Source organism: Chiloscyllium punctatum, chromosome 23 (genome assembly GCF_047496795.1).
Source record: "Chiloscyllium punctatum isolate Juve2018m chromosome 23, sChiPun1.3, whole genome shotgun sequence".
Taxonomy (NCBI): domain Eukaryota; kingdom Metazoa; phylum Chordata; class Chondrichthyes; order Orectolobiformes; family Hemiscylliidae; genus Chiloscyllium; species Chiloscyllium punctatum.
Window position 1 is genome coordinate 86,011,076 of NC_092761.1, and position 27,263 is coordinate 86,038,338.

A 27,263-nucleotide genomic window follows, 5' to 3' on the forward strand; every position below is an offset into this window, starting at 1 on the left:
AGGGCTTTTAGGGAAATCAAAAAGGGAATGCACGTGCCCACATCCAATGCTCCATCAATGACCATCACATGGTCCACGGACTCCACAGCACCACAAAACAAGCAGCTGGGCTGAGAGTCCGTGAACCACCGCAATCTGCGGTTGCAGGGGACTGCTAAGTGCAGCAGCCTCCACCCCAGATCCCTGAGAGAAAAAGAGGGAGAACTCCTGCATAGAGAGCCCTCCACTGGGGATCCCTACCACCCGGTGGCAAATGGGCACGACAAGGCGTGTCTGGGCGGTGGATGAGGGAGAAAAGGTGGACGGTGTGCAGCAGCAGTCTGTACAAGGCCTACCGTGATATATCCCTGAAGGGGAAACTCCTGAATACATTTGGTCAGCCAAGGCCTTCTTGATTGGTTCAAAGTTAAAAATCACACAACACCAAGTTATAGTCCAACAGGTTTAATTGGAAGCACTAGCTTTCGGAGCGCTGCTCCATCATCAGGTGGTTGTGGAGGACACAATTGTAAGGCACAGAATTTATAGCAAAAGTTTACAGTGCTCCGAAAGCTAGTGTGCTTCCAATTAAATCTGTTGGACCATAACCTGGTGTTGTGTGATTTTTAATTTTGTACACCCCAGTCCAACATGGGCATCTCCAAATCTTGATTGGGGTTGTTAACTTGAACCAATCAAAAACCTTGCAGTTACCAAGGTCACCCTGGTCCCAATCACTACAAAAGTGCTTAAGGATGAGGAAGGTGCTTACTTGGAAAGTAGGGTAGTAGTTGACAAAGAGAAAGGACGACAATGAATTGAGATCTACAGCCAGCTACTTCTCAATTATTTCAAGGCTACACAAACTATCTCTGGATCCATGTTCTGCAAACATTTTCCTCATTTACATTTGCAATTAGTAATTCTATACATTCCTGGATTGTTGCTTGAGTAACACATTTCTGTCTTTGCCAATCAAAACTTTTGCCATTATTTACAGAGTGTTCCAGGGATGTGCCAATATTTTTGAGGTGGTTCCCTGGGCATTAGCAGAAAGAGTGATGGATGAAGAACTCCAAAGTACGTTTCCAAGGGCATGCACATCTATTTTAAAAAGAAAAAGGTACAATAGTACATGGAAAGGGAGGGTGTGCGGGGTGAATGGGTTAAACGGATGGTTCTCACAAGTGATGATATGAAGATTAACAGCAGCACAGTGTACACACTGTGACAGGGTGGTGAAACATTAATTAATTAGAGTGATTATGGAAGCATACCAAGGAAACTGGGCTTTTGTTTGCAGAATGTGGAGTTTTTTGATTCAATACCCATTCCCGAGGAGGGATTGAGTTAGGAATGGGGAATTGGACAGTTGGCAAACCTAAACTAGTCGCAACACTTTACAAAAGATGACTCTAGAGCAGCAATGTAATAGTTTTTTTTTATAATTCATTCATGGGAAGTGGCTATCATCAGCGTACCATACAACTTCCTTTCCGGCTGTGTCGACCTCCAAGGTCTGTGCCTGGCAGTGACTAAATTCCAGTGATTGCCACGTCAACGCCAATCACCTTGCAGCGGCTGCATGAATGTGCAGCTTAGAGAGAACTTTGGTTGTCGCTGGTTCGGCCAACACGTGTTGTCCATCTCTAACTGCCCTTGCGCTGCTTTCTTGAACAGCTGCCACATGATGTTGGTAGAACTCTGTCAAGGAGGGAGTTCCAGGATTTTCACCCAGCAGCAGTGAAGGAAAACGGCGTTATATTTCTAAGTCAGGATGGAATGTGACTTTGAAGGGAAATGGTGGCATTCCCATGTGCTGCCCTTGTCTTTCGAGATGGTGGAGTTTGTAGTTTGAAAAGTGAAGGAATCTGGGTGAGTTGCTGCAGTGCACCTTGTGAACGGTACATACTACTGCTGCCGTGTAGTGGTGAAGGGAGTGGATGTTGAAGGTGGTGGCAGGGGTGCTGATCAAACAGACTGCCTTATCCAAGACATTGTCAAACCTCTTGGGGGCTTGGACCTGCACTCATCCAGCTTAGGAGGATGTCATAAACCTAGGAATGAGAGGCATGTAGAGAGACACAGGCAGTGGGACAATCTGTTTACTTATTACACCTTGCACCAAAGTAAATAGAAAATTATTAAAACAAAAAACAAATGGAACCTCAAAGATCTTTTTCAACATTTGCAGTAACCCTAACAACACACATTTGGCACTTTTATATTTTAAGGGCTCCACACTTGCATCATCAACTGTAGACACAGTCTGAACCGAGCTGAGATCTCGGGCAAGGGACTCCAAACACACATTGGAGGAATATGCAGTGAGAATACCTGACTGACTGAACCTTACTCTGGTTTCAGTCAGAGCTGATTGACACAGCACAGGGGCAAAAACACATCATGTTCAAACTGGTGTAACGTTATGCGGATATTTTCTTTTCCAGATTTTAATCTACACCCCTTCAGAAAGGGACCATAGATTATGCTACACTGAGTGCCTTGTGCAGAGAATGGTTAACGCTGCTTATGAGGTCTCCTATGGAGTTGGTACCTCCTCATTGTAGCCATCGGCATCATGTCGAACCATAACCTTTCCAACATTAGGGATCTCCACCTCGGAGATCTGGGTACCAGTGCTTTCAGGCTGTTCTTGTTCTCTGGTTGGCTCTTGTTTTGGTTCGGGCTCAAGTTCAGGTTCAGCCTCAGCCTCAGTCTCCACCTCAGCCTCGGGCTCGGGCTCGGGCTCGGGCTCGGGGTCAGGCTCCAGTGCTGTCTTCTCTCCTGTTTCTTTGGTTTCCTGCTCTGTATTTGGCTGGCTTGGACGGAATTGGAAGAGCAGAAAGGAAAGCATACAGGGAGGGAAATGGGGAAAAAAGCAAGGAAAAAGAAAAGGTGATAGAAGCAGGTAGTCATTTGATTGACAGTTAAGGCAAGATAGAATGCACTTGTTAATATTTCTGCTCACATCCAAGCAAACCACCTTGAGCAGCAGAAAGGGCATCATGTTTCTGTATATTACTGCAGTAGTCATGTTTCTGTACAATAGCGCAGTGGTCACGTTACAGGACAGAGTGATCGACAGGTTTGGACCAGTGTATCCAAAGAATTCTACCCATTTGTACTAACTGAAATGAAGCTCACAATGAAATAATGGTGGCCAGAAAGTTTGTAAGAATCAACAAAGTTAACAAACATTTAGAAGAGGAAATCTGCTGTCCTCAAGGAAGGTAACTCATGTTACTTGCACATGTCACTCCTGACCCACAATGTGACTGACTCTTAACCCCTGCCCTTGGAAATGGCTGAGCAGACCACTCAAATAAACCAAAAGCTATAACACACACAAACTTCACATGGTCAAAGGTAGTGGAACCCTGAAGAAGGGCTTATGCCCGAAACGTCGACTCTCCTGTTCCTTTGATGCTGCCTGACCTACTGCGCTTTTCCAGCAACACATCTTTAAGCTCTGATCTCCAGCATCTGCAGTCCTCACTTTCTCCTCCTTAAAGGTAGTGGAACATCAACATTTCTCCAAGGAAATTAAGAGTGGGCAGTAAGTGGTGGATTTAACCAATTAAACAAAACAAAAATGAACAATGTTTGTGGTTGTCAGATAGGGTCGAGGTTAGGCCCGAATATAAAAACAAAGTGCTGCTGAAACTCAGCACGTCCGACAGTATCTGTGGAGAGAAAAAGGGAGTTAACATTTTGAGTCCAGTCTCACTCTTCTTCCAGACACTACTTCTGTTCTGAAGAAGGGGAATTGGGATTTGCAATATTAACTCTGTCTCATTCTCCATCGTTACTGCCAGACTTGCTGAGTTTTTCCTGCACTGGTTTCATTATATAACTTATGAAGAACGTTTGAGGACTCTGTTTATCCTCGATTGAGTTTAGAAGGATGTGAAGAGATCTAATTGAAACAAACACAACACTGAACGGCCTGGACAGTGTAAATGTAGGGATGATGTTTCTACTGGTAGGAGAGACTAGGACCTGAGGGCACAGCCTTAGGAGTAAAGGGAAGACTTTTTAGAATGGAGCTAAGGAGAAACTTCTTCAGCCAGAGAATGGGGAATCTATGGAATTCATTGTCACAGGAGGTTGGGGAGGCCAGGTCATTCAGTATATTTAAGACTGAGAGATAGGTTCTTGAGTATCTTGAGGATCAAGGATTTACAGGGAGAAAGCGGGAGAATAGGGTTGAGAAACTGATCAGCCATGATTGAATGGCAAAGCAGACTTGATGGGCTGAATGGCCTAACTTCTGCTCTTATGACTTATACACAAGTATTTTGAAATCCAAACACAATGCAACTGCTTAAAGAATACAAGTTAATCAAACAATATCAGGTACACAGGAACTGCAGTATTTTGCTTTCATTAGAGACAAATATGTTGGTTCCACTGTGTCATTCACTCAGCAATAGTACATGCAAAGACAGGGTAGCGATGGCTTATGGGACTCTTGTTCAAGGTAACAATTCTGAAAGGGTGAATGTTGAAGATGACATTAAGTTCCACCCAATCTGGTGGTGTCAAAGGACTTGTGTGGGGGGAGGAAATGGCAGAGTTATCTAAGGATTGTGTAGACTATCCACAGGTCTCCCAATGGCCTGGGAACAATGTCTATCAATTAATGTAACTTGTACATCATTGCTATCATTACAATAAACAGCATCGTCACCATGTACACTCAGAACTTCGCTACCTATGTGTGTCAATATAATGTGCTAGGACTCAATTGGCACCTGTATAATCCCTGGTCCGCATCACTCAATCTCCATCGGGGTACAAGGACAGGCTTCTGCTCCATTCCAAGTAGTGTTGTTTGAACTTGAAAGTCTGCCTCAACTACCAGACCCTCTTTATCTGAAGGGCAGCATCTCTGACCAGGCAGACCTTTTGTTTTGTCGTACTGCAGCTGATGAAATTACTTCAAAACACAGTCACATTCCTTCATGGGGCGGTGATGGCCAAGTGACATCAATCCAGAGACCCAGGTTTATGTTCTGGGGACCCAGGTTTGAATCCCACCATGACGAGTGGTGGACATTGAATTTAATAAAAATCTGGAATTGAAAATCTAATGATGACCATGAAACCATTGTCAATTGTCAGGAAACACCCATCTGGCTCACTAATCCCCTGTAGGGAAGGAAACTGCCTTCCATATCTGGTCCATGTGACAACAACATGGCTGACTCTTAACTGTCCTCTGGAGAATGAGAGGTGGCCAATAAGTGCTGGCCCTGCCAACTATTCCCACATCCCATGAATGAATATTAAAGAGAAGGTTACAGCAGAGACGGTTGTACAACTGTATGACAGCCATTTTGCACAAAGCAAGATCCCACAAACAGCTATGAGATATGTCCCCGTGTCTGCGTGGGTTTCCTCCGGGTGCTCCGGTTTCCTCCCACAGTCCAAACATCTGCAGGCCAGGTGAATAGGCCATGCTAAATTGCCCATAGTGTTAGGTAAGGGGTAAATGTAAATGTAAATGTAGATGTAGGGGTATGGGTGGGTTACGCTTCGGCGGGGCGGTGTGGACTTGTTGGGCCGAAGGGCCTGTTTCCACACTGTAAGTAATCTAATCTAATCTAATCTAATCTAAATGGGAAGTTAATCTATTTCTAGTTTTGGGAAGAATGTCAGTGAGGAGACTGGGATAAATTGTCCAACAGAATGTTTGCTGCCCACCTTTACCAAATCTTCAACATAAAGTCTTCGCCAAAAGGAATGAGGGATCAGATCATTATGACACACCATGATCATTCCCTTCATGAAGTCATTTTTTTAAAAGGTAAAATCACCATATTATCAAAATGAGAATGAAAGGTGGGTGCTGAATCGTACACTAAAATTTCCACACATGACCTGCATGACAAATGAAGAGATGGTTGATACTGCAAGAGCATAAAGAATTCTACAAGAACATGTCATCCAAAAATAAAACGCTAAAATGTCAGTATTTCAACTTTTTGATCAGAGTTGGAAAGATACGGAAATCTCTTCCAGGGGAAAGAGGGGCCAACTGAGGAGTGGCTGGACTATCGACTGGGGGTTAGTTAGGTCAGTTGGCTGGATAGTTGGTTTGTGGCGCAGTGTGACACCAACAGCATGGCTTCAATTCCCACAGGGTGGCAGAGATTACCATGAAAGTCCTACTTCCTCAGTCTCGCCTGTGATCGCCTACTGCATTAAACTCACCACCAATTTACACCAGACGTCAAGGTTAGGGTGCCCATGAACATGGGTCAATGAAAGTCAGTACAATTCGCACAAAAAGCAATCAGAAAGGTCAAAGACGTACTTTATCTTACCCAAAGAGGACTGGAAATAATAATGATTTAGAGATGCTGGTGTTGGACTGGGGTGTACAAAGTTAAAAATCACACAACACCAGGATATAGTCCAACAGGTTTAATTGGAAGCACACTAGCTTTCGGAGACAATCACCTGATGAAGGAGTGTCGCTCCAAAAGCTAGTGTGCTTCCAATTAAACCTGTTGGACTATAACCTGGTGTTGTGTGATTTTTAACTTTGGAAATAATAAAGGGAACCTGATCTGATTGAAGGGACTATCAGAAGGAATAGGAACAGTAAGCTATTTGGCCCCTTGAGCCGGCTCCACCTTTTAATAGGATCATGATTGATCCAGCATTCCTAATGTCCCCTTTCCTGCTCTTTCCCCATTCCCATACAGTTAAGATTTAGTAAAATCTTATCGGGACTCCAAGACTTAAATTAAGCAGAGGGATTACACAAAATAGGGACATGCCCCCTGAAGTTTAAACGCTTAAAGGAGGATTTGATCAAATGTTTCATGATGTTGCAGGGTACAGATGGGTTGACAAAGAGAAGCTCCTGACTGGGGGCAGAGGAAGTACCAAATAACGGCCAATCACTTCATGAGTTGAATTAGAGTAATATTCTATTCAAGAAAGGTGTTAGCAATTTGGAACTCAGCTGGCAATTCACGCGGTCTCAAACATTCATTTTAAATCTGAGTTTGACACATTTTTTGCTAACCAACAGTAGAATATAGAGCTAGTCAATACAACCACAACTTCAGCTCATGGGGAGACAGGCTTATGGGGATAACGGCACTGATCTGTCACGATGCTCATGTTAAACCTGTTTAAACTAAATTGTTTTTTCTTTCCCTTTGAAACCTTTAAGGCAGGCCAGATGGCAAAGAAAACAGCAGCTCAGTCTCTCTCACCTCCTTCAAAGCAGCTTCTGCTCCGGCATTCTCATAGGAGGTAGCAGCTTTCTCAATTGCCTGGGCGGTCTGCTCCTTCACCAAAATGGCATGCTTGGCTGAAGCAGAGCATGTATTCTGTTGACATGCCACAGTCTGTTCTATGGGGCACAGAACAAAATCAAAATTGACAGAATTACCATTTTTTATATCAAGGAAGGCTGCAATTTCGAATTCTTCATAGTCCCCAGATTACAGATATATAAAACAAAACATCAAATGTTGGATTGGAGAATATAATAAGCAACAAGTGCAAAAGCAATTTAATTTGCATGTAAACAAAACATTAACACACCCTTCCTTTCCAGAAGGCTTAACATCCTTTATAAAGCTGACCTTATTGGAAAGTTGTAAGATGCACAAAACCTCAGCATCTTACATTCTAACGGCAATTAGTTTTGATCTGTGCTCTTCGTCAGTAACCTCCCCAGCCCTAGAACCTTCCAAGATCTTTGCATATTGTCAGTTCTGGCCACTTTCACTTCACTGATTTTCCTGAGGTAGAAGTGAAGAGGTCAAGGAAAGGAATACCAGGAGGAAGGCCCTACATAACCATCAGTGGTGGATGAAAACAGGTGGTGCTAAAGAGGCCAGAGCACGGAGCATAGATATCTCAGAGGGGTGTTAGACAGGAAGAGAATATAGCAATGCAGGCAAGGAAATGGAGAGATTTGAAAACAAGGCTGATATTTTTACAATCAAGACAAAACTCAACTGCGAACCGATGTCGGTCAGGAAATATCAGGCAATGAGTTGTCATAGTGGAGTCCAGAGACAACAACAGCAGGAACAAAAGTTGCAGATGAGCTGAAGCAGTAGCACATGGTCTGAGCAATGCCACAGCTATGTGGTCAGAAGCTCATCTTCCAGTCAAATATGACACCAAAGAGTCTGATGGGGAAATGACCCAATTATCTTGATTCTGGCAGGTAATAATGGCAACATATGTAGGGAGTGTTAACGTCTGTTGAAAGTTTATATTTTTATAAATGATCTCTCAGTTTCCAAGTGCTCTCACTTAAATCTATTTGTTCTTTAGTGATTCCCCTGACAGTGGAAACACTTTCTCATTATGTACAGATTGTTCGGCTATAACTCCCATTTCACTAATGTGAACTCATTATAACATGATTGACAAATTGGCAACATTGTTTCTATAGCACGAATTTTTAAAGCGTGTATTAGTTATAACGCGATTCTGGCCCCATTAATTTAAATGGTGCTGCTATTACCTGATTTCCTTACCTGATATGGGGTTGCACGAGAATGGAACTACCACGTTAGAGCAGAACTGACTGTATCCCTTCAATACACCATCTAATTTGAATCAACTCTATTAAGCCTGAAGAGAACAAACCAAGCTCTACAGAAATGCATCTATTTATCGCTGGTACCATTCTCGTAGTTCAAGATGGCGGTGGCAGAAGGGTGGGTTGTGTTTGGGATCTGTGCTCACACGCTCCCTCGCACCTAGTCAGCCACATTCTTCCTCATTCTTTTTTGTTTTGTTTCTTCATTTCTCTTTTGCACTAACGTTAACCTTTTCTTCTTTTCTGCGGATGTGATGGAGGGAGGACCTGCAGTGTGGTGTTTCTGAGTGTCCAATCCTTGTGACTATAGCGGCCGCAGCTTTACTGAAGGTTTTACCATTGGTGGGTGTGGTCCTTTCCTCCTGCCAATGATTTAGCGGTGGCTATAGCAGTGGTGGCATGGTGGTTCCAGTTCACTCTTTGTGGCGATGGCAGCAATATGGCAGCTTCGGGCAGTGACTGAAGTGGTTTTGGCTTCAGCATCGGTGACTTGGCGGGTCTGGTCTATCTCTCCTGGCTATGGCAGTGAAGCAGTGGCTTTGGTGTTGGCTTCAGCGGTAACAACATGACGGGTCGGGTCTGGAAATCCTAGCATTGGCGGTCTCAGAGCCAGTTTCGGCAGAATCATCTCGTAGACACTCCATAAACCCCAGTGCCATGGAGAGAACAAAACATGAACTTCATCCTAACTTTGTCTCAATTTTAAAAAATAATTTCTATAATTAAAATGGTGCTGAATTTTTATTTTATTTATTCATAAGATGAGGGAATTGCAGGCCAGGCAACATTTACTGCCCCATCCCTACTTGCCCAGAGGGCATTGCTGTGGGTCTGGAGTCACGTCTAGCTGAAACCAGGTACAGATGGCAGTTTCCTTTTCTAAAGGGCATTAGTATACCAGATGGGTTTTTTTTACAACAATTGACAATGGATTCATGGTCATCGTTAGATTCTTAATTCCAGATTTTTATTGAATTCACATTCCACCATCTGCCATGGCAAGATTCAAACCTATGTCCCCAGAACAGTATCTGGGTTGCTGGTTTAACAGTCTAGCCAACGCCTCCCCTAAACGGCGGTGACTTACAAACATCACACTGTATTTTCATAAATGCAAGTGACAAAAAAAATTGCTATTCCATTCTATTCTAAATCCCACATAAATTCTCCCAAGGCCTTGACATCCATCCTAAAGAGTGGTGCCCAGAACTGAACTCTGCTCATGCCCTGTGAGACTGTTGGCCTTGACTTCCCAATAAAAAGACAATCACCTTCTGCAAGTGTGACCGCAGGCTCCTGTACTTCTGCTGCGGGAACAAGCTCCTTTTGTGGAATCTTTCGGACCTGCTCCTCATTCCACTCCTCAAGTTCCTGCATAAAGTGCTGATTGTCTTCACAAACGTACTGCCTGAGTTCAGGGGGAAGGGTGTGGATGGCTTCCAAAATCTGTCCAGTTTCAGCATCAGTCCCCTCTGTGATTTGGATAAAACAAATTATTAGGACAAGTTTTAAAAGTAAAAGGAAACACTTGTATTTGGCCAAACCAGGCATCAGCCATTGAACACTCATATGTGGAGAAACTTCTTCATACAGACACTGAACTCTTACTTCCCAGAAATCTGGCAAGGCTCAGTGTCGATATAAGGCTGGGATTGAAAGATTTTTCAAATTTAGGGGAATCATTGCATATGGGAAATAAAGATGTGGAGGTAAAGTATAAGGTCAGCCATGATCTTATTGAACGATGCAGCAGACCTGAGGGGCTGAATGGCCTATTCCTGCTCCCTGTTCTGATGTTCTTACAAACAGGAAATCCTATTGAATGCAATCCCTGGAAAATACACTTCACAGGGACATCCTTTCAAAGGATAGTGGCTTGCGTCGACATTTTGCACGGTGGCTCAGCGGTTAGCACTGCCACCTCATAGTGGCAGGGACCCGGGTTCAATTCCACCCTCAGGCCACTGTCTGTGTCGAGTTTGCACATTCTCCCCATGTCTGTGTGGGTTTCCTCCGGGTGCTCCGGTTTCCTCCCATAGTCCGAAGATGTGCAGGTTAGGTGGTTTGGCCATGCCAAATTGCCCAAAGTGTATGGGGATGTGTAGGTTAGATGCATTATTCAGCAGTAAATGTAAAGTAATAGGGTAGGGGAATGAGTCTGGGTGGGCTACTCTTCGGAGGGATGGTGTGGACTTGTTGGGTTGAAGAGCCTGTTTCCACACTGTGGGGATTCTATGATTCTGTGATTAAAGTCAACTGTGAAGTCACTGAGAATAAGAAGTGGCACCTGAAAACAATCATGCCAACATGTTGAAGCCAAATGACTGCGTTTTGATGATTTTGATAGAGGGAGGAATGTTGGCCGGGGTCAAGAAGACCACTCTGCTCTTCATCAAAGTGTGTAATCAATCATTTAATGACCCCCACATACAGGTGTATAGTCTACACAACCTTAATTTCTCAGACAGTAGAGCACAGTACCCAAAGTATTCAAGATATCCAGTGGAAGTTGATTCAAAGAGTCTATCGGCTGACAATCATCTGTCACCAGAACTTACATTTATGTAGTGCCTTTAATGTTGGAAACATCCCAAGATGCTTTTTGCAACATTATTCATTGAAATTTGGCATTGAGCCTCATAAGGAGATATTAGGACAGGTATTTAAAACTTTATAGGGAAGATGTGGAGAAATTGTTTCCCCTTCTGGTAGAGTTTAAAACGATAGGGCATAATCTCAGCATAAGGATTATCTATTTAAGACAGGAGAAAAAAAACTCCTCTTCATTTGTATCACATAGTAAACCTGTGGAATTATTTACAGCACAGGGCTTTTAAGGTGGGTCATTAAGTATGTTCAAGGCTGAGATAGACAGATTTTTAATTGGGAAGGCAATCAGGGTTATGTGGAAAAGGGAGGGAATGAAGTGGAGGATTATCAGATCTGTCACAAACTCATTGAATAGTGGAACAGACTCAGAGTCATAGAGCTGTACAGCATGGAGACAGACCCTTCGGTCCAATTTGTCCATGTTGACCAGATTTCCTAAGTTGATCTCGAGTCAAGATAAGAGTCTGGACAGCTGAATGAATGGAAGATTTCGAAAACAATTTTGTGAATTTTAAAACTGAGGTGCTACACGGCTGGACAATAAATTACTACTCTAGATCAGCAACGTCCAACAGTGGCAATGACCTGCTACCTGCATAAGCCAGATTAGCAAACAGATAGGGGAAAGGCTCATCTTTTACCTGCAATGAGCTGTGGTATGTTATCATTGATGTACATTAGACAGTACGCGCTGGCATTGCGTGACCCTCCATATGAATCTCGCTGCAGTTCCTCCCATGATGATTCTGCGACAGAGACGTCATTGTACTTGAGCCACATGTTCTGGCTGTGGTCAAAGGTGTAGGCCCAATAATGGCCAGCTGAAGCCTGACCTTCATGTACAAGCACTGCATGAAGCCGATAAGGAACCTGGTGGGCGAACAAAGGAATGTCACATCACTATAAAAGGTAAAGGGCCCAAAAACCTAGCTGCAGAGAAAAATAGAAATCAGACACCCTAGCGTAAAATGCTCGCTCGACCATTTTGCTGATTAGTACCATAGCTTAAAACTGACCCCAAAATCTTTTCCCAAACTAGCACTTATGGAGTACAGGTCACCAATGTTACTGTTAGGATTTTACAACGGACTGCAACTTTTAGGCTGCCTGGTGCACTCAGACAGGCCTGACTATCATTCAATTGAATGCATTGATGTGAAGACTGACATCATTCATGTTGGTTACATCAGAAGGAAGCCAAAAAGCATCACGGTCATTCGTATGTCTAGCTAATGATGGCTGGACAAATGCTTCAAATCTTATTCTTGCCATTCATGCTGGGTTCTCCCACCATCCAGGATTGGAATCCACATGGAACCTCCTCCTTCTATTAGTTCCTTAACTCTTCATTTGTGGGAGACAGTAGAATGAAGGCAAGGTCACTGGATTGGTAACCCAGAGGTTCAGACTAATGAGTTGGGGTCATGGGTTCAAAACCACCATATCAGATGGTTGAACTTAAACTCAATTAATAATCTGGAATATGAAATCTAGTCTCAGTAAGCAGGACCATAAAACTATTACTGATGTCCTTTAGGGAGAGAAACTTACTGTTCTGACCCAGTCTGACCTTTATGTGACTCCAAAATGTGATCAATGCTTGACTGCCCCTGAATTGTCCTGTCATGCCACTCAGTTTAAGGACAATTAGGGATGGGAAACAATTGCTTGCCACTGATACACTCATCACATAAAAGAATAAATTAGAAAAATCTACACCGCAGTGCTTCCAAGGCCAATATTTCTTTCTCAAGATGTGGCGCCTAGAACTGTTCACAGTATTGTACCCCTCGTATTTTCGTTCTCCAAGCATAAAGGCCAGCCAGGGTTTTGCTGACTGGCATTAGCTCCTGCCCTCTGCATTGTCTACGGCTGTTTGCAAGTGAACCTGACAGCATTGGGAGCTAACATTTCTCCAGCGGAGGTTCGATGATTTCAGGACAATGAAGGGATTTGAACCAATGAAGTGTCAAGCTTGGGTGGGACATTTTAACATCACACTATTGTTGTACACACCAGATCAAAAAGAGGAGTTCCAGTCGTGTTTTGGTCAGCACCTAATTTTTTCACCTGAGACTCAGCTACCTGAGCAGCAAGTTGCAAATTTGGTCATTACCTGACACATTGAGCTGTCCATGTACATCTGATCAATCGACTGCGTGATCTGCGTGATGCTGTCCTTTAGATCTTCAATTTTTTGTTTTTAAAAAGAACAAACAAATGATAAGGGTAGTTAGGCGGAGTTGAATTACAACTTTAAAAGCACAGATATCTGGTTTGGATGAAATATTAACTCTGGTTAGCATCTCAGGGGAGAAACAGTCAATTCAGTATTTCTATCATGTTCTGTTTCAATTTCAGATTTCCAGTATTCCTCCTTTTTTTATTAAATTTATTCCACCATGCCAATTCATTATTCCCTGCAGGTGCAGTCACAAAGAAATTACTGCAACAAAATAAACAAGAAGTGCTGGAGAAACTCAGCAGAGAGGGAAACAGAGTTAACATTTTGAGTTAAATATGATGTTTCTCCCCACCAAATAAAACTTTCAAGATTTCTACCCGACAAGTTGACCTCTTGGCGCTAGCTTTGGTTACCTGCAATGTCCTGTTCAACCTCTGCCCTCCAGCGCTGAAGGCAGTTCTCAAAAAACATGAGCTCCTCAGCTGTGATGTGTCGAGGTGCTGGATGAGCTGGCATTTCCATGGGGGGCCTGCTTTGGGTGAAGGGCTTGTGCACAGCAGCATGCTGTGCTTGGGGTGTGTTCAGCGGACTTGGAGTCTCGGGCATCTTGGCAATTGGCAATTCTGAGGAACTGGAGAGACAATGAACCGCAGTCAGAAGCAGGTACGTGGAATCAGCTCAACATTACAGAATTCAATTGCTGATGGGCACAGGAAAAAGAAGGTAAAGTCACCATATCCTCTCAAACCGTAAGGCTGCTCTCTCCTCAGAGAGGGATGACTGGTGGCATTTAACCAGAGGGTCAATATGCCTCAGGTGAGGGGAGAAGCTGAGGACTGTCCTTCATGGTGACCTCAGGTGTGGGAATTGAACTTATGCTGTTGGCATCACTCTGCATTGCATCTACCAACTGGGTTGACAGCTACAACACTCAAGAACATAGAACATAGAACAATACAGTGCAGGACAGGCCCTTCAGCCCTCAGTGTTGCGCTGACCTGTCAACTATTCTCAGCTCGTTCCCCTACACTATCCCATCATCATCCATGTGCTTATCCAAGGATTGTTTAAATCTCCTAATGTGGCTGAGTTAACTACATTGGCAGGCAGGGCATTCCACACTCTTACCACTCTCTTGAGCAAAGACACCATTCAGGAGAAAGTCAATAGCCACTTCTACCACCACCAGCGCATTGTTCCTGCAGTGGGTACTATCTACTGGAAGCATTGCAGCAACCCAGCCAAATTACTTTGACGTTCCAAACTCATGACCTCCACCACCCAGAAGGATAAAAGCAAAAGGGCTTGGAAATTAATATCAAATCACCAGTTCGCCATCTGATCATCCTGACTTGGACAAATTTCAGCTATTTATTTATCATCACTGGATCCAAACCTAACAGCGCTGGTCCTTTACTACGTGGAGTGCATTGGTTTAAGAAAGTAGCGCCCCATCACTATCTCAGTGGTAACTTCTCATTGAGTCATACAACATGGATGCAAGCCCTTCAGTCCAACCAGTCCATGCCAACCAGTCCAGTCCATGTTCACAAACTAAACTAGTCCCACCTGCCTGCACTTGGTCCATATCCCTCCAAACTTATCATATTCATGTACTTATCCAAATGTCTTTTAAACATTGTAAGTGTACCCACAACCACCAATTCCTCAGGAAGTTCATTCCACAAACATTAACCCTATCTATACCCCTCATGATTTTGTAAACCTCTATAAGGTCACCACTCAACCTCCAACACTCCAGCAAAAGACATGCAAGCCAATCCAGCATCTCTTTATAACTCAAACCCTCAATTTTCAATGCCTGAAGCCTGAGAATGAGTTTTACAAAGTCAGTCTTCAGCTTCTTTCCAAATGTGTTTCCCTCCCTCTCTGTGCCCCATATAATCATGTCATACAGTCATAGGGTCGTAGAGATGTACAGCATGGAGACAGACCCTCCGGTCCAATTTGTCCATGCCGACCAGAAATCCCAACCCAACCTAGTCCCACCTGCCAGCACCAGCCCCATATCCTTCCAAACCTTTCCTATTCATTTACTCACCCAGATGTCTTTTAAATGTTGCAACCATACTAGCTTCCACCACTTCCTCTGGCAGCTCATTCCATACATGTAGCACCTTCTGTGTGAAAAAGTTGCCCCGTAGGTCTCTTTTATACCTTTCCCCTCTCACCCTAAACCTATGCCCTCTAGTTCTGGACTCCCCCACCCCAGGGAAAAGACTTTGCCTATTTACCCTAACCATGCCCCTCATGATTTTATAAACCACTATATGGTCACCTCTCAGCCTCCGACTCTCCAGGGAAAACATCCCCAGCCTATTCAACCTCTTCCTACAGCTCAAATCCTCCAAACCTGGCAACATCCTTGTAAATCTTTTCTGAACCCTTTCAAGTTTCACAACATCTTTCCAACAGGAAGGAGACCAGAATTGCATGCAATATTCCAAAAGTGGCCTAACCAATGTGACCTCCCAACTCCTGTACTCAATACTCTGACCAATAAAGGAAAGCATACCAAATGCCTTCTTCACTATCCTATCTACCTGCGACTCCACTTTCAAGGAGGTACGAATGTGCACTCCAAGGTCTCTTTGTTCAGCAACACTCCCCAGGACCTTACCATTAAATGTCTAAGTCCTGTTAAAATTTGCTTTCCCAAAGTTAAAATTGCACAGTGAACTTAGATTTGAAGATTGCAGACTGGGTATACCAAATAGAACTCTCAACGTTTGGTTTTCTTTCCACACTTTGTGCAGCATGACCGAAGGTTGCTTGATCTAAACCCTCTGTATGTATTCTTGTTGGGACCAGATTACCTGATTTGCATTGCCGATGCTGAATTAGTATTAGGCTGAGACCTTGGTGGTGGTGTGCCTACAACATCCTGTGTGGGGGACACAGATGATGGTTTGGTCTTGGTAAACTCCCAGACATATTGTAACATATCAGTTAAAGGGTAACGTTCAGGACCAGATCCATAATGCATATACCTAAAAATAAAAGGGGAAAAGCAAGAAAAACATCAATTCCTTATCACAATTCCTATATACTCTAAATGAAGTACATCCCACGATGCCTATATTCATTAACAAGGATACTTCCATAACTAGAGGGACTGAGTTATAAAGAAAGGTTCAGACTTCTCTCACTGAAGTGTAGAAGATTGAAAAGTGAGCCTATAAATGTTTAGAAAATCATGAGGGATATAGATAAGGTTAATGACAAGTGTCTCTTCCCTAGATGGGAGATTTCAAGACTTGGGGGCATATTCTTAAAGTGAGAGGAGAGAGTTTTAAAAAAGACATTTTTTACACACACATTGGTTCGCGTGGTGGAATGAACTTTGAGAATATGGTGGATGTGACCACAATTAACTCTTCGATAAGGACATGAATAAGATCCTTGGTAAATGTCTACAAAAGTTATTATCCGACCATGTGTGCTTTTTTTTCCAAGATCTGGGAATAAAATTTGAAACTTAATGCGAAGGATGAGGGAAGGGAGTTAACACCCTGGCAGAAGAGTCATTAGAGAGAATGGTAGATTATTGATTGTCAAGACTATCTGGGGACAATGGGCTTCAGTAATGTGGGCACACTGGAAAAACCAGGGCTGGTTTCCTTGTAGAAAAGTAAGAGGAGGTTTGATAATGGTACTCAAAATTGTGAAGGACCTTGTAAAAATAAATAAGGTGATGTTTTCGCAAGCAAATGCAACCAGAGAAAATATATTCGAACTGAATTGAAAGAATCGGAAGTGAAATGAGGAAACAAGCTTTTTAAAGACACAGCTCATTATGAAACAGAATGCACAGCTCTAAAGGTCAATTGAAACAGATTCAACAGCAACATTCAAAAATAGAATTAGGCAAACACTTGAAGGGAAATGAAATGATAAAGAGCAGAGAACAGAATTATTTTGATAGCTCAACCAAAGTATCAGAAGAAGCACAATGGGCTAACTAACCTTCTTCTGGTGTTATTGCTCTTTGACCCCCGCACCGCCCGTTTATACCCTCATAGTTCCACAACTCCACACCGCTTGCTTCTACCTCCTGCCTCCAACCTCATAGCCCCACAACCCCACACCACCCATTTCTACCTCCTGCCCAAAATCCACAAACCTGACTGCCCCCGCCGACCCATTGTCTCAGCCTGCTCCTGCCCCACCGAACTCATCTCTGCATACCTCGACACGGACCTGTCCCCCTTAGTCCAAGAACTCCCCACCTACGTTCAGGACACCACCCATGCCCTCCACCTCCTCCATGATTTTCGCTTCCCTGGCCCCCAACGCCTTATCTTCACTATGGACATCCAGTCCCTATACACCCCCATCCCCCATCACGAAGGCCTCAAAGCCCTCCGCTTCTTCCTTTCCCGCCGACCCAACCAGCACCCTTCCACTGACACCCTCCATTCCTGAAGAATGGCTTGTGTCCGAAACATCGATTCTCCTGCTCCTTGGATGCTGCCTGACCTGCTGCGCTTTTCCAGCAACACATTTTTCAGCTTTATGTATCATTCCCTGACGATACTAAATCATTTCACTTCAAACCATTACTGCTCTAAGTCTGAAGGTTCTCTCAAACCCTTCTTGAAAATGATGGGATGTTGATATCAAGTGGCGAACACAACTGCGTGACTCTGAGTGAATAGCAGACAGAAGTCAGTACCTCTCCAATCGCTGCTGTAGGACAGTTGACTGTTCCTTCAGCCTCTTCACTTCCTCCCTCCTACTGCGTGTGAGCTCCTTGTTCTTGTGTAGATACCTGTGCACACATAACACAAAGGTCTCAGTACACAACTAACCCCAGATTTTCAAAGTCAAAAAGCTTACTCTTCATAAAGCGCTGAGCAGCCATCATCGGTATAGAGATGTACAGCACGGAAACAGACCCTTTGGTCCAACCCGTCCATGCCGACCAGATATCCTAACCTACTCTACTCTCTTTTGCCAGCACTTAGCCCATATCCCTCCAAACCTTCTCATTCATGTACCCAGGTATGTAATATTTTTCTGTAGCATGCATGCAATGTTGGCTTTTCACAATTTAACGATGCCCCAAAATTAATTACTAATTAAGGCCACGTTTGTGATGTAGTGAAACATAGTAGCCAATTCACACAGCAAGATCCCATTATTCAAGAAGGCAATTGTCATAATATAATTTTAAGAGGGAACAAGCTAACAGGCAAGTAACCAGGATATAGAATGATAGTGCAGATGATGACCTAGCAGAATTATCACTAGACTATTAATCCAGAGATCCAGATAATGTTCTGGGGACCTGGGTTTAAATCCCATTATTGCAGATGATGGACACAGAATTCAACAGAAATCAAGAGTCTAATGAAGACCATGAAATCATTGTCAATAGTCAGAAACAAATCCATCTGGTTCACTAACGTCCTGCAGGAGAAAAAACTGTTATCTTTACCTGGTCTGGCTGACATGCAACTCCAGACCCACAACAATATGGTTGATTCTTAACTGCCCTCTGGACAATTAAGGGTTGGTGATAAATGCTCAAATAAATGGCCAGACCCAATGAATGAGTAAAGTAACATGCGACTAATAACTATTGTTGATCTCACTTGAGGTATGCAATGTGAACGAATGTAGCTGTATTTTCCTGTAACAGTTGTTGGATGAGTTCCTCTAACAAGTCAGCCAGCTGAGCAATCCCCTACCAAATAAACAAAGCCTACACCTATTTACCAGTGCTGCTGTGAGATGGGTTACATTTATGAGAGGAAACACAAAACCACAACAGTAATGACCAAATAATCCTTTCTAACTGATGCTGTTTGAGAGATAAAAAATTAACCAGATAATTGGGAGAATGTCCCTGTTCTGATGTAAACAATCCCACAATATTGTTTGTGTCTACCAGAGTGTGCAGATAGGACCAATGCATCAAAAGAACTACAGTATGGATTTGGAGCATCAGCTGGATTACATTCTCCAATCTCCGATATGGGACTGCAACTCAGGACCTTCTGGCTCAGATCTCATATGAGAATAGTCAAAATCATTTAAAATCTTTTTGTTGGATTCAGAGTCCCATCCCCACTTTGAAGTGACACCCACCTTCAGTGTTATCAATAGCTCACCTGGGTCTCCTATAGTACAAGCAATAGCAACAAGGGACAGAATTCAGACTTGCATCTGCACATTTTTGAGCAGATATGGAAGTTGAGTTTAAAGTTAAAGCCCAAGAACAAATGCAAAATTGAGGAGCAAATTTGGATATCCCACTTTCTTTTCCTTCCTGCGCCTAGTGAGACACAGGACAGTCAAAAAATGTGCTGATGGTGATTTCCAGAGCTAGATTTTCTGAGAACAGGTCACTGGCCTGATGTCAGAGGCTGTACCTTGAGGGCCATGACTGTACATGTTTGATCTCTCCCACTTTCACAGCCTTCCACAGACTTCATCCGCAGGGCAGAAGTTGAACATGAATCAGTTTTGCCACTTTGTGAATGCACTTCCTATGACTATCTAACCCCGAACCGGGACTTTAATGCTATTAATGCAATTAATGCACTGTTCAAACAAACTGAACTGCAGGAGGAGAGGATCACAGCAGTGAACCAGTCCATGGTTAGGCTTTACAAGTCTCCAGCTTATTCCCAATCATCTGTACTAGCCAACCCTAAAGATTGCAATTAAATCTCCAAATGGATCTAAATAACCATTCTATCTTTTGCAAAGTTCTGTACATTCCAAACGTGACCACACTTCTGAAAGAAATTATTTCAGTGACCATTCATTTAGTTTTAGCATATCCTGAAGTTGTGAATGGTGCTACATCAATTCAAATCCTTGTTTCTTTATATTTATATATCTGTAAATGTACCAATATCATCAGGCAATTGACCGTACACAACGTCCTCTCAATAAATTTGCAAATTATCAAAAATTTGTTTAAAATTTCACCAATTCTCTACAATAACATGTTTCCCACAGCTTATCAGACCACCTCACCTGTCCAGGTAAATGATGTGAGGAAATTCCAGTCTCTTGTGAATTTTTTCAGGTCTACCCAAAGACTGATTAAACTCAAATCTGGACAGTTCAAAAGTTAATACAGGAGGTAGTTTTGTAAACCAGTTCTGGAAAAGAAATGGGTAGAAGAAGCTTAATGCTCACTGAGACAGAAGGTACCTAAAGCAATACACAGATAAATCCAGAAGTAAAAACAAAAGCTTATAATTAATAGGATATTTCATTGCATCTCTTAGAACCACAGAATCCCTACTGTGCAGAAGCAGGCCATTCGGCCCATCAAATTCACACCGAGCCTCTGAAGAGCATTCCACCCAGCCCCCCCCACCACTACTATCCCTGTAACCCTGCATTTCCCATGGTTAACCCAATTAGCCTGCACAACTCTGGACACTACAAATTAGCAATGGCCAATTCACCTAACCTGTACATTTTTGGACTGTGGGAGGAAACAGGAGTACCCAGAGGAAACCCATACAGACACTGGGAGAGTGTACAAACTCCACACAGTCACCCAAGGGTGAAATGGAACCCGGGTCCCTGGCTCCACTGTTGCTGCTAAGCAAGCAATTCTGCAAACACAAACAGCAGTGCAATACCAACCAATTATTGGCCGAGAAACTCAGGCTTTTATCCCTGGAAGTTGGGTGAGTGGGTTGTAGTGGTGGGGGTGCATAGGAGCTGTAAAGACATGTTACAATTAGTCCCTGCTCATGCACGTTTCTTCAATGCACTGGAGTCAAATGCTACCTAACAGCACTGTGGGTTTGCAGGCGCTTAAAAGACTGCTAATGTACAGTCATCACAACCTTCTCATGGTCAATTAATAATGGAGCTACACCCAAATGGAGCTACACCCAAAGACTGCTGATGTACAGTCATCACAACCTTCTCATGGTCAATTAATAATGGAGCTACACCCAAATGGAGCTACACCCAAAGACTGCTGATGTACAGTCATCACAACCTTCTCATGGTCAATTAATAATGGAGCTACACCCAAATGGAGCTACACCCAAAGACTGCTGATGTACAGTCATCACAACCTTCTCATGGTCAATTAATAATGGAGCTACACCCAAATGGAGCTACACCCAAAGACTGCTGATGTACAGTCATCACAACCTTCTCATGGTCAATTAATAATGGAGCTACACCCAAATGGAGCTACACCCAAAGACTGCTGATGTACAGTCATCACAACCTTCTCATGGTCAATTAATAATGGAGCTACACCCAAATGGAGCTACACCCAAAGACTGCTAATGTACAGTCATCACAACCTTCTCATGGTCAATTAATAATGGAGCTACACCCAAATGGAGCTACACCCAAAGACTGCTGATGTACAGTCATCACAACCTTCTCATGGTCAATTAATAATGGAGCTACACCCAAATGGAGCTACACCCAAAGACTGCTAATGTACAGTCATCACAACCTTCTCATGGTCAATTAATAATGGAGCTACACCCAAATGGAGCTACACCCAAAGACTGCTAATGTACAGTCATCACAACCTTCTCATGGTCAATTAATAATGGAGCTACACCCAAATGGAGCTACACCCAAAGACTGCTGATGTACAGTCATCACAACCTTCTCATGGTCAATTAATAATGGAGCTACACCCAAATGGAGCTACACCCAAAGACTGCTAATGTACAGTCATCACAACCTTCTCATGGTCAATTAATAATGGAGCTACACCCAAAGGACAAATATTAGGCTCCATGGCTCAATTCCAGGATGACATGATTTCAGCATGATGACTGACTGACATGTTGCCATGTTCTGGGTTATGCCTTTGAGGAACCAGAGAATAAATCTTTGATAGGAGTTTGCGAAGCTGATTAGCACCTTTCTCTCTTTCTTTCAGTGAAGTCAAAGTGGAGTTACAGAGATTAGTCCAGTACAAATTTAGATAAATATGCATGAGAGGTTCTGGCCTTGTCTCCACCACACCACTGCCCTGCTCCCCCTACAGCCCACCCCACGGGACAAAAGACAACTCACCTCTTGACCAGATGTGACTGACTGATCCGACTGCAGTGTCTCTATCTCCCCAACCACCATGGCCCCTTCCAGACACTGGTGGAGGTCGTCAAAACCATTAACCTGCAGAGGATACTGTCCGAATGTTTCAATGTTAGAGAACATTTTGCCTGTAAAAGTGACAGGAAATACAAAACTCTCAGCTTGCTTTATGTAATACATTGTTTTACAACAGCATGACTCAACACAACATCAAGAAGAAATCAATTCACATTTCATCAGGACCACAGAGGGACACAAAACAAAAGACCAAAGAACTGTGGATGCTGGAAATCAGAAACAAAAACAGAAATTGCAACAAAACTCAGCACGTTTCACAGCATCTGTAGCGAGAAAACAGAATTAACATTTTGGATCCCTTTTGTTCACATGAAACTAGTGCAAAGAATAAAGTTTAAAAAAAAGAATAAATAAAGGAGTACTTGTTGGAAACATATCAGTCAACTTTGTTATATCTGATTGATTTGAATTTTGTGGGTTGGAAACATGATAGCAAAGTGGGTATGTTACCAGACGAATGATTCAGAGATTCAAGTTCAAATACCATTGAAGTTGGGGAATTTAACCTGATAACATTAACATAATAATTGAATAAAAAACTCCTGTGAATAATTATTACATAATAAAACTACTCAATTGTCACAAAAAAAAACAGGTTCACTGATGTCCTTCAGAGAAGGAAATGCATCATCCTGACTCAGTCTGGCCTACAGGTGACCCCAGACCTGAAATGCAGTAGCTCCTAATTACCATCTGATAGGATCCAGAAAGCCACTCAGTTGAATTCAAGGTGGTGATCTGGGCAGTTAGGAACAGGAATCAACACAGAACTCAGTTGATTTCAAGGTGGTGATCTGGGCAGTTAGGAACAGGAATCAACACAGAACTCAGTTGAATTCAAGGTGGTGATGTGGGCAGTTAGGAACAGGAATCAACACAGAGCTGATTAAAGTTTCATCAGCCCATTATGTTCATTATCAGTCTCTCAGCAGTCACAGATCAAGTTGACAATCCATCCTCCTAATTCTATGCAACTTATAAATATATGACGGAAACAATAATCACAAAGCTGTGTTGACAAATCACAGTAAATTTCATACCATCATGAATGCCTTCTGCCAAGAACGTTCCATAGAAGAGTTCCACCATTGGGTTTTGTGACTTTTTACTCGAATTTCTACAGGACAACAATGGCAATGGACATTTTAAATTCCAGCTCTCAGCCTTCTTTAATAGTTAATAGAGATAAAAGACAGAACAAACAACTCAAGTGCCATGTTAAAAATCACAACACCAGATTATAGTCCTACAGTTTTATTTGGAAGCACTAGCTTTTGGAGTGCCGCTCCTTCATCAGGTGGTTGTTCAGGCATTGTGGATGTGCAACCACAACCACCTGATGAAGGAGCAACACTCCAAAAGTTAGTGCTTCCAATGAAACCTGTTGGACTGTAACCTGGTGTTGTGTGATTTTTAACTTTGTACACCCCAGGCCAACACCGGCATCTCCAACACAAGTGCCATGTAGCAGACTTGTTAGAAAAATTGCAGCTGGTGGGATGAAAGAAACTGCATGGCTACAAAACTGACCAAGAGACAAACAGCAGCGAGTTGGGTTAAATAGCTGTTTGTCAGACTGAGCTAAATTTACATTTGTGTTCTCTAGGACAGTGGAGACTGGATTTTGGAACCTGACTTAAAAGGAGTTAGCACCCTGGAGTAGCTAACAGAAATACAAATCATGGACCCAGTGGAAATTTGCACCAACTTTTTCCAATACCTTGAGGAAATTAACAAGTCTGCTACATGGCACTTGTGTTGGAGATGACAGTGTTGGCCTGGGGTGTACAAAGTTAAAAATCACACAACACCAGGTTACAGTCCAACAGGTTTCATTGGAAGCACTAACTTTTGGAGTGTCACTCCTTCATCAGGTGGTTGTGGTTGCTCAAGTGGGAGCATGAAAATTATAATTCATATTGTTGTATATTAGTTGTTAACTGATGCACAACCTGACATCTACTCCAGGAAATCATACTCCTATGAAGTCCCTTCATATGGAATTGCCTTTTTGAGTACAGATGATGAACTTACTTTGTATTTGCTGCCATTTGGAATGCATCCTCCAACCAGTCCAGGAGTTTGTGGGTAAATTCACTTACATCCTGGTTAACAACACAAAGAGAATAACACAAGCTGCAACACAAGATTTGTTCAGATAAAAACAGTTCAGAATCTTGTCTCATTGCTCCCCATTCTAAATATACCAATTTTCAACCTAATTGTGAATCTAAGTTAGAACTGAAGGTTAAATGACTCATCTGAAGGATGGTATCCTTGACAATGTAGCATTGGCTGAGCAGTATGCAAAAGTGCTAGCTAAGGTTATGTGCTATCAAACACTCCAACCCAATTTTTAAAGGACATAGAAGAAAGTAACGCCAATCAACTTGAGCTAACAAGGGTCTAGGAGATAACAGAGTCTTTGTACTAACATCCCAATATTCAGTATTAGTATCCTGGCAAGAAGGTAACTCAGCTGAAAATGTGTTGCTGGAAAAGTGCAGCAGGTCAGGCAGCATCCAAGGAGCAGGAGAATCGATGTTTCGGGCATGAGCCCTTTTCAGGAATGAGGAAAGTGTGCCAAGCAGGCTAAGATAAAAGGTAGGGAGGAGGGACTTGGGGGAGGGGCGTTGGAAATGCGATAGGTGGAAGGAGGTAAAGGTGAGGGTGATAGGCCGGAGTGGGGTGGGGGCGGAGAAGTCAGGAAAAAGATTGCAGGTTAGGAAGGTGGTGCTGAGTTCGAGGGTTGGAACTGAGACAAGGTGGGGGGAGGGGAAATGAGGAAACTGGAGAAATCTGAGTTCATCCCTTGTGGTTGGAGGGTTCCTAGGCGGAAGATGAGGCGCTCATCCTCCAGCCGTCGTGTTGCTATGGTCTGGCGATGCAGGAGTCCAAAGACCTGCATGTCCTTGGTGGAGTGGGAGGGGGAGTTGAAGTGTTGAGTTATGGGGTGGTTGGGTTGGTTGGTCTGGATGTCTTTGAAACGTTCCGCAAGTAGGCGGCCTGTCTTCCCAATATAGAGAAGGCCACATCGGGTGCAGCAGATGCAGTAAATGATGTGTGTGGAGGTGCAGGTGAATTTGTCTGGCGATGGAGGAGTCCAAGGAACTGCATATCCTTGGTGGAGTGGGAGGGGGAATTGAAGTGTTGAGCCACATCTGGCGATGGAGGAGTCCACACATCATTTACTGCAGCCGCTGCACCCGATGTGGCCTCCTCTATATTAGGGAGACAGGCTGCTTACTTGCGGAACGTTTCAGAGAACACCTCTGGGACACCTGGACCAACCAACCCAACCACCCCGTGGCTCAACACTTCAACTCCCCTCCCACTCTATCAAGGACATGCAGGTCCTTGGACTCCTCCATTGCCACACCATTGCAACACGACGGCTGGAGGAAGAGCACCTCATCTTCCGCCTAGGAACCCTCCAACCACAAGGGATGAACTCAGATTTCTCCAGTTTCCTGATTTCCCCTTCCCCCACCTTGTCTCAGTCCCAACCCTCGAACTCAGCACCACCTTCCTAACCTGCAATCTTCTTCCCGACTTCTCCGCTCCCACCCCTACTCCGGCCTATCACCCTCACCTTAACCTCCTTCAACCTATCGCATTTCCAACGCCCCTCCCCTAAGTGTCTCCTCCCTACCTTTTATCTTAGCCTGCTTGGCACACCTTCCTCATTCCTGAAGAAGGGCTCATGCCCGAAACATCGATTCTCCTGCTCCTTGGATGCTGCCTGACCTGCTGCGCTTTTCCAGCAACACATTTTCAGCTCTGATCTCCAGCATCTGCAGTCCTCACTTTCTCCAAGAAGGTAACGCAGGCTAAAATCCAAAAGGGATGCTTGAAGACATGGATAGTTCATCGAACAATGAGATACAATCACTAATGATGTAGCTCTTATACAATACTAAATCTATGTAAAACGAGAATAGAAAATACTGAAGAAACCCTGCAGGTAAGGCATCAGCTGTGGAGAGAAAATAGTGTCAACTTTTTGAGTTCTGCAACTCTTCATAACTCACAACATTAATTCAATTTTCTCTCGACACATGCTGACAGATCTGCTGGGTTTCTCCAGCATTTCCGATTTTTGTTCATGTCAGATCTCCAGCAGTTCTTTGTTTTATTTTAGTACTTTTTTGTTTCTGTTATGTGTTCTATCAGTGTGCAAAGGTCTAAATGTGTTAGTACTGAGACGTATCTTAAGCAGGACCCACTATGGTGTTATATGGTTTCATGGACAGAACAACTTAGGAGGTCTTAGAAGCAAGACCTAACATCATCTTCATTGTCTGTGTAACGACATCAAAGAGCGTGGTGCTGGAAAACAGCAGGTCAGGCAGCATCTGAGGAGCAGGAGAATCAATGTTTTGTACACAAGCCCTTCAACACGTATCAACTTCTACCATATCAACATAACTTATAACTAGTATCTGTTCGATATAATAGACTCTTTTTGTTAGACGAACAAGTTTTTATTTCTTTCCCACATGGGATCAAGCAGGTCCTGTGGATCCCAATAGTTAGAGAGGATGCTGGCAATAAACCTACCCAACGAAGAGATCCCAGACACATACCACATTACATGATGAAACATCTCATGGTGTTTCAGAGGTTTCTGTAATATCAAACTGGACAAGCAAATACAAGAATCTTTCAAACTTCACTTAGGAAATCTTCCATAAGATGAAATTGATGCAAAGTCCTGTTGTCTATTTTCAGTTATGAGTTACTTATCAGTCTAATTAC

The 27,263-nt window shown here is 43.2% G+C and overlaps 1 protein-coding gene across 2 annotated transcripts in view; it reads right to left on the bottom strand.

Moving 5' to 3' along the window:
• Positions 1-27,263, bottom strand: part of usp28 (ubiquitin specific peptidase 28) — an 85,502-nt gene that overhangs the window by 15,983 nt on the left and 42,256 nt on the right. The window contains exons 8-19 of one of the 2 annotated variants that reach the window (XM_072593369.1): positions 24,540-24,610; positions 23,546-23,622; positions 22,407-22,555; positions 20,370-20,497; positions 18,055-18,150; positions 16,196-16,369; positions 13,772-13,989; positions 13,290-13,360; positions 11,815-12,043; positions 9,835-10,035; positions 7,215-7,354; positions 2,537-2,797 (exon numbers count right to left, since the gene is read on the bottom strand). In XM_072593369.1, coding sequence (XP_072449470.1) covers positions 2,537-2,797; positions 7,215-7,354; positions 9,835-10,035; positions 11,815-12,043; positions 13,290-13,360; positions 13,772-13,989; positions 16,196-16,369; positions 18,055-18,150; positions 20,370-20,497; positions 22,407-22,555; positions 23,546-23,622; positions 24,540-24,610 — 1,815 coding nt within the window. The remainder of the gene's footprint in view (positions 1-2,536; positions 2,798-7,214; positions 7,355-9,834; positions 10,036-11,814; positions 12,044-13,289; positions 13,361-13,771; positions 13,990-16,195; positions 16,370-18,054; positions 18,151-20,369; positions 20,498-22,406; positions 22,556-23,545; positions 23,623-24,539; positions 24,611-27,263) is intronic. The other variant, XM_072593370.1, reaches the window with a different exon arrangement.